The following is a 14,954-nucleotide window of genomic DNA, read 5'->3' as shown; positions in this document are numbered from 1 at the left end:
CATACTAATAATACCATGTATTACTAGTTCTGAGGGTTTATACAATTATATTAAAAAGATGAGAGGGAAAGAAACCAGTAAGTTTTATCAGCAGAATTCTATCAGATATTGAAATGGGTATTTATGAATATAAGGCTCCAAAGTAGGCAGTCACCAACAAGTTTTTGAATGAAGTCACATTGAGACTTGGACTTAAAACAACACTCTAGATTCCACAAGGTTGCCATAGGGGAGGGAGGGTGGAGAAGGGAAGCACTGGGAGCCTGGGATTAGCAGATGTAAACTATTGTATATAGGATGGATAAACAACAAGATACTACTATATAGCACAGGGAACTATATTCAATACCCTGTGATAAACCATAAATGGAAAAGAATATTAAAAAAAAGAATGTCTATATGTGTACAACTGAGTCACTTTTTTGTACAGCAGATTGGCACAACACTGTAAATCAACTTTACTTCAATTTAAAAATAAAATAAAAAAACAACAATACACTACTAGGTTGATATTACTAGGCAGTGATATTGGACATATTACCTAGTTATGATGTCCATGTATACCTAAGCTTTAAAAAAGTTCCTCTCTTTGCTGTTCCCAATGAAAAAAAAGTGGAAAACTTCCCCATTAAGGAAGTGAGAGATATTTGGGTCTCTGTGTTTGTAGAGGTTCTCTGCTTTTACTGTCATGCTATAAATTTTGAGTTATCTCAAGAGAGTATACTCTAGTGGCCATCAATAATAATGCAGCTCAACAGAAGCGCTCGCTTCTCTGTTTGGGGTAGAGAAATCAAAGAAAGCACAAGGGGCAGAAATCCAGCAGAGAAAACTGATAAGGAGAAAGGTATAGGTCTCTAGGCATAGAATATCAAGTTTCAATGAGTATTAATATGTCACACCAGAATCAGTAAAATGACAAGTATTGTACCCAGCACACATGGTTCTAAAATGGAAACAAATGGTTTTGCCTCAATTATACAATCTCACTTTTTTTTGACAGTCTCACTTGTTGACTTTGGTCATGTAAAAAGGAAAAGTAAGCTTTGGCTAGTAGTCTTTCTCTTTGTTCATTTGTGTCTGCAGATAACTGAGGACCTCACATCCAAATGTGAGACCTGAGCTGATTAGTCAGCATGATGACCTGCCAGACTGAGCATCTACAGAAATCCTCTACTGAGCTACTCCCATCTAGGTCCCTAGTGGCTTTCATGTCTCAAATCCAAATAATAATTTTCTTTTTCTTGTGTGACCTTTAAGCAGCATTTGATATTGCTACCAGTCACTACTTATCTCTCTTTTTCCACTGCCAGTATTCTAATCCTACTCTGTTACAATCTCTCACCTCGGTAACATTCTCTTGGCAACAATTTTATCATATTCAATCAAATCTCTACAAAGCAGCCCTGTGATCTTGTCCCTCCTTCTATTAAATGCCTCCCATGGTCCTTAGAGATGAGTAGTAATCTTTATTACTCACAAAAGGACCAGCTGTGATTCAACCTTTCTGGCCCCATGATTTTCCACTGTCCTTACTCTCTTTGCACCATCCATGTGGTTTCCTTTCATGTCCTCTGATATAATGGTTCTCATTCCTGGCTTCATATTAGGATTATGTGTGGAGATTTTTTTTAAAAATACTGTTGCTAGGGCCACACCTTCAGATATTTTGATTCACTTGTGTGGGGTGAAGTCTAGGCATTTGTATTTTTGGAAGGGATCCAAATGATTTTAAGGCTCAGTGAGGGTTGAGAACGGTGTCTGTAATGCAACAAACCCTTTCTCAAGTCAAGTCCTTAACCCGTAGTGTTTCTCTGAAAAACTCTTCCTCTGCTCTCCTCACCCCCATAATCTCTAAGTTTGAGCTTAAAACTTCTTCAGAAAACAAATTTTCCTTGATACCCTCTGCTAGTTTAGCTTCCCTTAATCATCCTTATAAATCCTCTTTTGTTGAATACTTACTGATTTCCTGTGTTTCAAGTTTTCTTTCCCATGAGATTACTGGCAGAACTTATCTGTCTTGCCCCTGTTCTAACCCCACTGCTTAACACAGCACCTAGTACACAGTAGACACTAAACAACTATCTGATGATCAACTGAAAATGTTTGTATCCTGGGGATTCAATCTTGCAGAGATATTATATTTAGTTCTTCATCTTTCCATAACAAGATTCTTGGTTGAGGGGAGATTTGTAAGGATGGCAAAGGATTTTTGATGAGGGAAGTGTGTATTTGGGGTACCCTCATGAGCCAAGATATGTTGATGCTAAGACCCTAAAATGTCTGGAGATTTGGTGAAGTAGGCCTTCCAGTAGTGTGCAGAGATGAGGGCCCCACATCTCCCTGGAAAAGAACTTTCTAAGAAAAGACAGTGGAGGCACAAAACTAGTTTAAAGAGAATGATTCATTAGAAAAAAAAAAAGGAGTAGGGCAATTCTACATAATATAACAGCACAGTAACTTTCTTTCAGGGATTTGTCCCATCAATCTTCCCCAGAGTTTAAGTCAAGCAAGGAATGAATATAAGAACAAGTAAAATCTGTTAAGAACTACAATACTGAGAGTGCACAGTGTAGTTACACTGGTTCTGGTTCTTTTTGCAGTAGTAGAAAATAATTTAACTGGATCTGGGAGTAGGCAGTGAATTTATTCTGGGTGTAGCCTTCACCTATCTCGGTATCTGGCCTTGGCAGTGTTGGTAGGGACACAAGAGCATCAGCAACAGCAATCACTACCTTCAGTAAGGCACCAGCACAAGACAGAAAGCCTAAGAGGTAAGGGCATTGGATATTCATGCCCTCAATTCAGATGCCTCATCTCTCTGAACTTTTGACATTTTGCTATTATCAGAGAAAGGAGACATTCTAGTGAGCTAAGATTAAGGGAAAAGTTCAGACTCACATAGTATTCTAGAAGATCAAGTCCATGGCTCCCTTTGAACATTCCCAGGATAGTTTGGGAATTACCAGAGGGAATTCAAATTCCCTCAGAATAATGATTATTATGATAATACCATTTTCTCCCTGGCTAAGGTGGCATAAGAAAACACACATTATCCATATGTGATTTGAAACATCTGAGATTTAAGAAACTAGTCAAGTTGGCACAACTCCAATTCTTCTGGCCAAGAATGACAAGCGATATTGAACAAAAAATGTCAATGATATAAGATATATATAAAAAGCACATGGATAGTTTAGAGAACAAAGCCAAAATAATAAATATGGAAGCTTAAGGCCCACCAGACTGGCCCTAGAATCCAGTGTTATGAAATATATTACAAAGTACAGATTTCCAGGATTGTGAGCATTTTTTTAAATTAATTAATTTATTTATTTTTGGCTGCTTTGGGTCTTCATGGCTGTGCACGGGCTTTCTCTAGTTGTGGTGAGTGGGGGCTACTCTTCGTTGCGGTGCGCAGGCTTCTCATTGCAGTGGCTTCTCGTTGTGGAGCACAGGCTCTAGGCGCACGGGCTTCAGTAGTTGTGGCACGCGGGCTCAGTAGCTGTGGCTCGTGGGCTCTAGAGTGCAGGCTCAGTAGTTGTGACGCACGGCTTAGTTGCTCTGAGGCATGTGGGATCTTCCTGGATGAGGGCTCAAACCTGTGTCCCCTGCATTGGTAGGCAGATACTTAACCACTGCGCCACCAGGGAAGTCCCAGGATTGTTACCGTTTTATCAGTTACTGTGGGTTTCCAGTGAAGACCCAGAGTGATTAAGGAGTCATTGAAAATGATATAAAAGAGAACTTATCCATATAATAGAAGTTAAAGCCAGAATGGTAATCACATCTCCCCAGAGGAGGCACTGAAGAATTTCTGGGAACACTGGTGAGCATGTTATATATTTGAAACAATAACAAAAAGCCTAATTGGGAAAAGCAGGTGAAATTCCTGGCTAAATCCTATAACTCCCTATACCGACACCACTGGAGAATCAGTCTGTACATGTTAGACAATCCTTACTGCTTATCAATGTGTGCACTGGCTTTTGGAATTAGATAAACATTAGCAGTATATATGGCACAGGTGAAAGCATGCTTATAACAAGGAAGGGATATTTGCTGTAAATCAGTGAATCAACAAAAGATGTGACGCTAAAGTAATATGGGCAGAACAATAAACTGGTGATGGATTTGTGGTAACAAATTTGGAAAAGAGAGATCCTAGCTAACAGAGAGGAAGCAGAGGTCCATGTTATTAGAGATCAACGTAATGACGATTATTACTGTACAAGCAAGCTACAGGCTTAAAAATGGCTTCTCAATTCTGGCTGTACATCAAAATTTTCTGGAAGGCTTTTTTTTTTTAATGTTGATGCCTGGTCTTGAATACAGACCTATTAAATCCATATCTCTGGAGGTGTGGCCCAGGAATCAAAATCAATATTTTTTAACCCCTTAATGTACTGCCAATGTTGAGAATCAGTGCTTTAAATTTAAAGTGTTACAAATTAATTTCTAAGGACTCAAGCCCAGTTAGAACATATTGTATAAGAAAAGTTCCCATTGAAACAATACTGTCAAAGGATCATTGCTTATATCAACAAAATGTTCAGTTAGTCACTGCCCAGAGAAACACAACTAGTAGATTTCTGGCCAAATTAAATGGAAGTGGTGACAAGGACAAAAATGTCTTTCCAAAATAGACCAATCACCATTATTCTTCCATGTTACAGTGAGAGTTGTCTACCATATAGAAGATTCCATGCTCTCTAAGTAATAATAATGTGCAGTATGTTAATAAATAACATAGCAAAGAATTATTCTCTCAAGATTAAGTAAAATCATGTTTGGCATTGTTAGGAATCAATGCTAGATATGAATATAAATATTTTAGAGAAAGGAGAATAAGTCCTCTGAACCACTCAGCCTGAGCACAGCCCAGAGAAGAGGTGTTAGACAATGATCAGTGTGGTGACTCCCAGGAAGGTCATGGCAGGATGCTTGTCCCTAGTGGGGAGATGCCATTTTTTAATTCAGATCCCCAATCAGGAAGTTTGTCAGACTCTCTCATCTGTTTGGGCTGGTTTACCATGGTACCAGAGAATGGGTGGCTTAAACAACAGAAATTTATTTCTCACAGTTCTGGATGCTGGGAAGTCCAAGATCAAAGAATGGTAGATTCAGTATCTGGTGAGGTTCTTCTTCCTGGGTTTCAGACAGCCATCCTTTCCTTGCATCCTCACATGGTGGAGACAGAAATCGCAAGCAAGCTCTCTTATGTCTCTTCTTATAAAGGCTCTAATCCCATCATAGGGGTTATCTCTCATGACCTCCTCTAAACCTAATCACCTCCCAAAGGCCCCACTTCCTAATATCATCACACTGGGGGTTAGGGTTTCAACATCGAAATTTCTCAAAATTCAAACACGCAGTCCACAACACGATCTTAATAGACACGCATATAGCTCTATCCATCAAGATTGCTCTTACACTCCACAGAGGCAAAACACAGATCCCACAGGGCACTCAATGCTGGAGTCAGCAAAGCAGCACTTAGCAAACAGAGAAGGGCTTTTATTTAATGTGCGAAGTATTCAGGGGCAGTCATTTGCCATGCACTAGAGGAATAAATTCCCTTTGAAATACCATTATTATACAGCAGTACCTAAAAGAGAACTTTGAGCTATTTCAGAAATAGAGGCTGAGAATTTCTATAAACAGCACTAATGGGTCTGATACAAGAAAGTGACATTGCAACAGAGGCTTGCATGAACAAGAGTGGTATGTGCAGAAGAAAAGAGGTGCTATTCTATTAGGTCTTCTCCAGTTCTCCAACTTCTTGAATAAAGAAGTGGAGATTCTTGGGCTTCCCTGGTGGCGCAGTGGTTGAGAGTCCGCCTGCCGATGCAGGGGACACGGGTTCGTGCCCCGGTCCAGGAAGATCCCACATGCCGCAGAGCGGCTGGACCCGTGGGCCATGGCTGCTGAGCCTGCGTGTCCAGAGCCTGTGCTCCGCAATGGGAGAGGCCACAACAGTGAGAGGCCCGCGTACCGCAAAAAAAAAAAAAAAAAAAAAAAGAAGTGGAGATTCTTAATGGAATCCCATTTATTATCATTTATAAATTTAAATAGTTATATTAGACAGCTATACACTGACCTGTACATGGTTCCCATTCTATAGTAGTGTGAGTTTGGACATTTTTCAGTAAGGCCTGATTTAAATCACCTTGCTGATAAGTTTATAGATAGACTCCACACTGAGCAGACTGCACTTAATGGTTAGAGTGTTGTATAGGAGGGCACCTGGTAAAGAGCATTCCTAATAAATTTTTGTCTGGAAATGCTAATTATATAAGCACAGTGGTTGGCTGTAAAAGGCCAGCATTTAATATCATGCATAGGTTTAAATTACAGTTTGTCTGGTCTCATCACTTCTATAAACCCTTGGGCTTATATTTCAAGTCCAAATTCCAATTTGGTCCCTTTGGTTTCTGTAAAAGACAGAATTACACATGATGTTATGAGCCCCACAGGTCTGTCATCATTGATTCTTTTCTCTCTCCTGGTACTTACAGGTGCAAACAGCTGCCAGCCTATGGGATGCATACTCAGGCCTGTTAAGTAATCAAGCCATGATCCTGGCCATGAACTCCAGGTATAATAAGCTTTAATGCTTTCATATCACTGATTGAATACCTTTTTAAAAATGTAATAAATACATATCAAAAATATGAGAAATAAAAAGTGACTCCAAATTCCACCACCCTAATTCAGCAACTGTTAGCTCTTTCTTTCTCATGTTCTTTTAAATCTTTCTGTATTGCAGGAATAGGCAGATTATTTAACTACTGCAGAATCATAAGCACGTTGCACATTCAATTTTCTATACTACTTTTCATTTTTGCTTTGTCTTAATTTTTAATTTCTCTGTAAAATCATATTTTCATTTTAATGGCAATGGAATATTCCAAAATTTTGACATTTTCTAAATTATATTATATTTTACCAACATTATGATAATCATCCTGGTACGTAAAAGATTGTATCTGCTCTGAACTACTTCCTTGAAATACCATTCTGAAAGTGAGGTTCCTGATTTAGGTGATAGGCAACCATGAAAATGCCCTGCTGTGGGGGAATCCTCATTGGTCAACAACTCCAGCCCTGCCTGTATAGATTCACCAGCACGGTCTGTGAGGTGTCACTTCCTGTAGGCTGATCTCACCAATGACCCAGAATGGTAGGACAAATAACTCCAATGGGTGACTTCAGCTTGGGGGATCGCCATCAGCCAAGCTGAACCCTCCTTGGAACTTGCTGCAGTCCAAGACTCTTCCTACCCTATTCCTGCTTCCTTCCTTCTCTTGGAAATCTCTTGTACTTCTAATCCTGTTTTGGCATCTGCTTCCCCTGAACCCAAAGTAATGCAGATGAGATGAACCTTCTAAGAGCTTTTGATTGTGTCAACTTGTTTTCCAGAAGAACTGCACTTATTAATAAGTGTTTTGTCAAAGCCTAGTCACCTAGAAGATACTCATACATGTATACATAGATCCATATAAACAAAATTTGGCATACTGTATTATATTATTTTACAGGGTTCATGGAAAGGCAGACCCTGGATTAGAATCCCCTTCTCCATATTTTAATTTAATTTTTTGGTCTACTTAAATGTCCTAAAAATCCCCCACCTAATAGTTTTTCCTTTATTCTTTAAAATTTGTTATAGATTTTGGTTTTCATATTTCGACCAAGTATAATTTGGTACATAAAGATTTACATGTGTTATACCTTCATATATACTTGTATAATTTAATAATATAAATAAATTTTATTTGTTACTATTAAACTCATATAATAGCTTACTTATTTTTTTGACTAATTTAGTCTTTATTAATTATTATTTAGTTTCTGCTTACTCTTTTGCTTGTCTTTTTTTGTTGCTGTTATTGGAGTATAGTTGATTTACAATGTTGTGTTAGTTTCAGGTGTACAGTAAAGTGAATCAGTTACACATATACCTACTCTTTTTTAGATTCTTTTCCCATATAGCCCACTAGAGATTATTGAGTAGATTTCCCTGTGCTATACAGTAGGTCCTTATTAGTTATCTATTTTATATATAGTGGTGTGTATCTGTCAATCTCAATCTTCCAATTTATCCCTTCCCCCCTACCCCTGGTAACCATAAGTTTGTTCTCTACATCTGTAACTCTATTTCTGTTTTGTAGATAAGTTCATTTGTACACTTTTTTTAGATTCCACATGTAAACAATATCACATATTTGTCTCTCTTTGTCTGACTTACTTCACTCAGTATGACAATCTCTAGGTCCACTGATGTCACTGCAAATGGCATTATTTCATTCTTTTTTATGGCTGAGTAATATTCCATTGTATATACATACCACACCTTCTTTATCCATTCATCTGTCAATGGACATTCAGGTTGCTTCCGTGTCCTGGCTATTTTAAATAGTGCTGCAATGAACATTGGGGTGCATATATCCTTTTGAACCATGTTTTTCCTCCAGATATATGCCCAGGAGTGGGATTGCTGGATCATATGGTAGCTCTATTTTTAGTTTTTTAAGGCACGTCCACACTGTTCTCCATAGTTGCTGTATCAATTTACATTCCTACCAACAGTGTAGGAGGGTTCCCTTTTCCCCACACCCTCTCCAGCACATATTGTTTCTAGATTTTTTGATGATGGCCATTCTGATTGGTGTGAGGTGATACTTCATTGGAGTTTTGATTTGCATTTCTCTAATAATTAGTGATGTTGAGCACCTTTTCATGTGCTTTTTAGCTATCTGTATGTCTTCTTTGGAGAGATGTCTACTTAGATCTTCTGCCTATTTTTTTGATTGGGTTGTTTGTTTTTCTGATATTCAGCTGCATGAGATGTTTGTATATTTTGGAGATTAATCCCATGTCAGTTGCTTCATTTGCAAATATTTTCTCCCTTCATGAGGGTTGTCTTTTCATTTTGTTTATGTTTCCTTTGCTATGGAAAAGCTAAGTTTAATTAGGTCCCATTTGTTTATTTTTGTTTTTATTTTCATTACTCTAGGAGGTATATTGAAAAAGATCTTGCTATGATTTATGTCAAGGAGTTTTCTATGTTTTCCTCTAAGAGTTTTATAGTATCCAGCCTTTTAGGCTTATAGTATCCATTTAGGCCTTTAATCCATTTTGAGTTTATTTTTGTGTGTGGTGTTAGGGAGTGTTCTAAGTTCATTCTTTTACATGGAGCTGTCCAGTTTTCCCAGGATGACTTATTGAAGAGACTGTCTTTTCTCCATTGTATATTCTTGCCCCCTTTGTCATAGATTAGGTGACCATGGGTGCATGGTTTTATCTCTGGACTTTCTATCCTGTTCCATTGATCTATATTTCTGTTTTGTGCCAGTATCATACTGCTTTGAAGACTGTAGCTTTGTAGTATAGTCTGAAGTCATGGAGCCTGATTCCTCCAGCTCCGTTCTTCTTTCTCAGGATTGCTTTGGCTTTTGTGGTCTTTATGTTTCCATACAAATTGTAAAATGTTTTGTTCTAATTCTGTGAAAAATGCCATTGGTAATTTGATAAGGATTGCATTGAATCTGTAGATTGCTTTGGGTAGTGTAATAATTTTCACAATATTGATTCTTCCAATCTGAGAACATGTTATATCTCTCCATCTGTTTGTGTCATCTTTGATTTCTTTCATTAGTATCTTATAGTTTTCTGAGTACAGGTCTTTTACCTCCTTAGGTAGGTTTATTCCTAGGTATTTTATTCTTTTTGATGTGATAGTAAATGGGATTATTTCTTTGATTTCTCTTTCTGATCTTTCATTGTTAGTGCATAGGAATGCAAGAGATTTCTGTGCATTAATTTTGTATCCTGCAACTTTACCAGATTCCTTGATGAGCTCTAGTAGTTTTCTGGTAACATCTTTAGGATTCTCTATGTATAGTATCATGTCATCTGCAAACAGTGACTTCTTTTCCAATTTGTATTCCTTTTATTTCTTTTTCTTCTCTGATTGCCACGGCTAGGACTTCCAAAACTATGTTGAATAACAGTGGTGACAGTGGACATCCTTGTCTTGTTCCTGATCTTAGAAGAAATGCTTTCAGTGTTTCACCATTGAGAATGATATTTGCTGTGTGTTTGTCATGTATGGCCTTTATTATGTTGAGGTAGGTTCCCTCTATGCTCACTTACTGGAGAGTTTTTATCATAAGTGGGTGTTGAATTTTGTCAAAAACATTTTCTGCATCTATTGAGATATTATATCATTTTTATTCTTCAATTTATTGATGTCATGTCTCACACTGATTGATTTGCAGATATTGAAGAATCCTTGCATCCCTGGGATAAATCCCACTTACTTGATCATGGTGTGTGATCCTTTTAATGTGTTGTTGGATTCGGTATGGTAGTATTTTGTTGAGGATTTTTGCATCTATCTATGTTCATCAGTGACATTGGCCTGTCATTTTCTTTTTTGTGATATCTTTATCTGGTTTTGGTGTCAGGGTGATGATGGTGTCATAGAATGAGCTTGGGAGTGTTCATTCCTCTGTAATTTTTTGGAGGAGTTTCAGGATAGGTGTTAACTCTTCTCTAAATATTTGATAGAATTTGCCTGTGAAGCCATCTGGTCCTAGATTTGTGCTTGGTCTATTCATATTTTCTATTTCTTCCTGGTTCAGTCTTGGAAGGTTGTACCTTTCTAAGAATTTGTCCATTTCTTCTAGGTTGTCCGTTTTATTGGCGTATAGTTGCTTGTAGTAGTCTCCTATGATTTCTTATCTTTTAAATCTTTTTTTAAACTTGCCATTATACTATTATTTCTCCTTTTCCTTTTTTTTTCATAATGCATTTATTTTGCTTATGTCCTTCATGTCTTTGGTTGTATTTTTAGTCCTTTTAAAATCTTAAATTATATGTTTAGTTTATTATTTTCCCTCATTTTAAATAAAAAAAAAGTCTTGACTGTATTTAAGTACTTTGAATTTTCTAATTTTAAAAATAGACTTCTCATTGTGATTTGAGAACGAAATATATATCCTTTTATATTTTGAAACTTTCTATGGCTAAGTATATGGCAAATATTTGTCAGCATTCCATGATTATCTGAAAAGATAATCCTTGTTATCTCAATTAATACAATTTATACCTCCTTATTAATTCTATTAAAGGTCTCTCCTTTTGCAGAATTTTTATTTTTATCTACCATATACTAATAATTGAATGCTTAATCATCTCCTATATCTGTGTGTCTATTTCTCCTTATATCTTTAATAATATAATAATTTTTCATAAAATTATTATATATATTAATAATTCTGTTTAATAATTTTTCAATTTTGTTTCTACGTGGTTTGAGAGCTTTTGTATTAATAACTATGTCTTTTATTATTTTATAATAATTGCATATATCTCTCTTAATACTCTTTCATTTGTATTAGACATGTATCATATTGATATAGCCCTCCTGATTTATTTTTGATCATGTTTAATATAATTTTCCCATGCTTTTATTAGGAGGCATCGACTTTCCTTTATTCAATTGTGATTCTTGAAATTATACTTGTAAAAATTTTGCTTACTGATCTTATATAATACTTATTGCTTCATAATAGGAAGAAATAGAACATTTTCAAGAAATATTTTAGTACATTTGGCTTACCTCTACTTCTCACTTCACTCTAATATCTGAAAAAACATTTCACTCAAAAATTTAACAAAAGCATACAGTAATTTGTGAGGGATGCTTATTCTTTCTTCTCAAGTTTCTTTCTATACCACCTGGTTATATATCTTGGAATATAAGAAAGGTTTCACACTGCCATTCTTATTTCCAAGATGTCATTTTTTGTAAAACACATTAGTAATTTAATACTTGTTCTTTTGAAAACCAATTACATGTAGCCCAAAAAACAATGTATACTTGCTGATAATTGCCGATGTTGACCTATATATTTATATCGGACTTTCTTTAGTATCACCAATATCTGACTCTCAGCGTTCTTCACACTTAAAATGTGAAGATTCTTTAGTCCATCAGCAGTTATGAATGGCATCAGAGTATCACACTACTTTCCTAATCCTTGTTCATGACATGGACCATTTTAGCATTTTTAGGACTGGCAATATGATTTCAAAGTACATTAAAAGACTATTTTCTATTTTATCAAAATATTAATTTTGCATTTTTCTAAACAAAATCATATATCTCTAGAAACCTACAACTGAAAATACTACTGGAAGCTTTTGATAGGTAGCTGTTCAGAGTCTGAAAATCCATTGGAGCCCATGAATAAGTCAAATCAATCTTCTCAAGATTTGAAAATTATCTAATATAATACGAGAAATGCCGTTTCAAACAATGGATATCAGATATTTAGGTCTTCTTCTCCAGTAGAGGAAAAAGATTCTGAGTTCAGCACAAGATTTCCTACCTTAACAACTATATTACCATCTTTTTTAAAAAAATTATTTTTAACACAAAAAAATCAGGAGGCACTGTTATCCAGAGGTCACACTTATTGAAGGAACAATAACTGTGTCACAACTTATCTTTTTAGCTGCTGATGGGAAGGTTTCTTTTGCCATAAATTGGAAGATGTATCCCAATATCAGAAACATTAAATGTAAGAAACATAGTATCATGGACTAGAGAAAATGTGGCAGTAATATATTTCAACTACCTAAATCTCAGCATGGCTTTACGGGCTTGGCTGGGTAGGTAACCACCCTTTAGATTATTATGTCTATGCAGAAATATATTATGAACTCTAAATAACAGATTATAAATGATTTTTACCAAAAAATATGATTCCTTTATAGTTAAAGCACCATTGTTATTTTTACACTAATATTTAAAACCCATGTTATATAAAGCCGAAAGTTGGGCCTCATTTTCTAGTACACTGTCTCTTAAACTAAGAAAAAACCACTAAAGTTAGGTTGTATCTGTTCTTTACTCAATTTAATAATTATACCTTTTTCTTGTCAGCTTCGTGGATCCCTTATTGCAATATGAAACTCAGCTGAAGATAGTAGAGTTGTCCTTCAAAATGGCATTTGCTATACCAAGTCTTGACAAAGTGAAAGAAATTGGGAAGAATGAGGATGACCAAGAGGACCTGGAGGTAAAACTTGCTTCCTTTAGTCATAATGAGACATCGTCATGCACCACAGCAATCTCATAGAAAGTCTGTCCAAAAGTTGTAATCTTTGTTTTCTCCTTCATTCTCTTTAGATATAATAGATAAACAGCATATTCTAGCACTAATCTCTATCCCTGGACTCCTTGTGAATTCTATAACCCATGGGATTTAAAGGATTGTATAGGATCTATAGGAACAAATGGGTGAAGAGATTTTGGTTAATTTGTTTGACAAAAACAGCAAGTTTACTGGCAAGTGTTGCAAAGAAGGAAACAGGAGCTAAGAAAAGTGGAGGTAGGAAGAATCCTGTAGTAAGATCAGCAACATCTGTGGTTTTTATTTCTCAGCATAGCTACACAGTTCACTTGCCCCGCAAGGTATTAAAGCAATTCATGGCATACAGTATTGAATGAGGTCTCATCTCCAGAGCTACCTCTCTCCTTTCTTACCTTCAGTTTATGGGGAGAACTCAGGACCCCAGGATGCAAAACTATAGGCGTTGGTAAAATTTTATCTAAGGCTGGCTGGCTGGTTGTGCAAATTTCTTGTTTTTCAGAATTTATACCGAACTATTTTAAACATATTTGAGGACACTCTTCTGATCTTAGTGTCTAAAGACCTCTACAAACTGCAAATCTTAAAGGTAAAGGGAAAATAAGTAGTCTCATTTTCTTGTCATAAATCTAAAGGGTATACTATATTTTACTTATTATTTACCATTTGCCATACTTAGATCTCCTTCAAGTATTTGGCAGCTGAAAATTTTTCTTTACCTTTCAGAATGTGCCATTGTCTCCCAAATAAAATTACTTTCTTTTATTTGAATTACAGAGATACAATTTTAAGAAGCCAATTTTGGGAGAATGGCAACAGACACTTAAGAAGCCAAGGGTTATGTAGCAATGTAAGAGAAAACACAATACGGGGTAGCAGAACATACGATGACTGGCCTAAACCACCTTCAGGTCCACCTAACAATGAGCCATATTTTGATAATATCTATATGCATGTTCTTCCCTAACAACCCTGGGCTAGGGAATCCCATGAGCATCCTATCTTCATGGACACCATAGTATCAAAGGAAGTTCTAATAACCAGCCATAACCCTACTTTTCACATCCAAGATTTCACTGTGTTTTTAATGTGTCAGGCAGAGACAGAGACTGATCTGGACATTTTATGACCTTTAATTTTGCATTTTTAACATGATGGCATCAGGAGGAAGCTGTCTGAAAATACTGAGAAACTAGATTTACTTACTGTACCATGAGAATCATGGGATTTGCAAGTCGTAAAATACATTCAAGGAAAGAAGCAGAACTGGTATATATGAAGATTAGGAGAAATGGGGGGGGATAATAAAATATACTGAGGTAACTTGTGCCTAATTTTAGCCAAATATTTTCCATGCATTTAAAACATTTTAACCTCACAATCCTGTAAATTGGTTATTACCCCATTATTACAACCCTCTCCCCATGTGTGCTCTTTCTACCACCCTAGGCTGCTTATTGAGGATTTACTCTATGTCAGGCACTAAGCTGCATACTTAATATATGGGGTTTTTAATTTAATCCTTAAAATAACCCTATGAGAAAGTTAAAATTATTTCTCTCATTTGCAGATAAGGAAATGGAAGCAGAGAGAGGAGAAATAATATGTGTGCATCTAATGAGTAGAGGACCTACTCTAACTAGGGAGCCTGTTACTTAACCACCTTGTTCTTATACCTACCACATCTAGAAACTCCCCTGATCCTCAAAAAGAGTTGACCCTCACTCCTGGAAAAGGAATAGGCTGAGCCCCCTGAGATTTAGAGACTCTTCTGCCCTAGGAAACAAACTT

At 36.3% G+C, this 14,954-nt stretch overlaps 1 protein-coding gene and 1 long non-coding RNA gene across 3 annotated transcripts in view; one reads left to right on the top strand and one right to left on the bottom strand.

The window, feature by feature from the left end:
- The window catches only part of LOC307184679, a 554,503-nt gene that overhangs the window by 249,252 nt on the left and 290,297 nt on the right, over nucleotides 1-14,954 (bottom strand). The gene's annotated exons all lie outside the window — the stretch shown is intronic.
- Nucleotides 1-14,954, top strand: part of MROH9 (maestro heat like repeat family member 9) — a gene marked incomplete at its 5' end in the record, with an annotated part of 86,666 nt that overhangs the window by 16,276 nt on the left and 55,436 nt on the right. Inside the window, 3 exons of the mRNA XM_079937349.1 lie at nucleotides 6,516-6,595; nucleotides 12,956-13,091; nucleotides 13,666-13,752. Of these exons, the coding sequence (XP_079793475.1) occupies nucleotides 6,516-6,595; nucleotides 12,956-13,091; nucleotides 13,666-13,752 (303 nt within the window). The remainder of the gene's footprint in view (nucleotides 1-6,515; nucleotides 6,596-12,955; nucleotides 13,092-13,665; nucleotides 13,753-14,954) is intronic.

The sequence above is a fragment of the Stenella coeruleoalba genome (assembly GCF_951394435.1).
Source record: "Stenella coeruleoalba genome assembly, chromosome: 1".
NCBI classification, from domain to species: domain Eukaryota; kingdom Metazoa; phylum Chordata; class Mammalia; order Artiodactyla; family Delphinidae; genus Stenella; species Stenella coeruleoalba.
The sequence above is the reverse complement of the archived record's forward strand: the minus strand, read 5'-3'. Positions and strand labels throughout refer to the sequence as shown.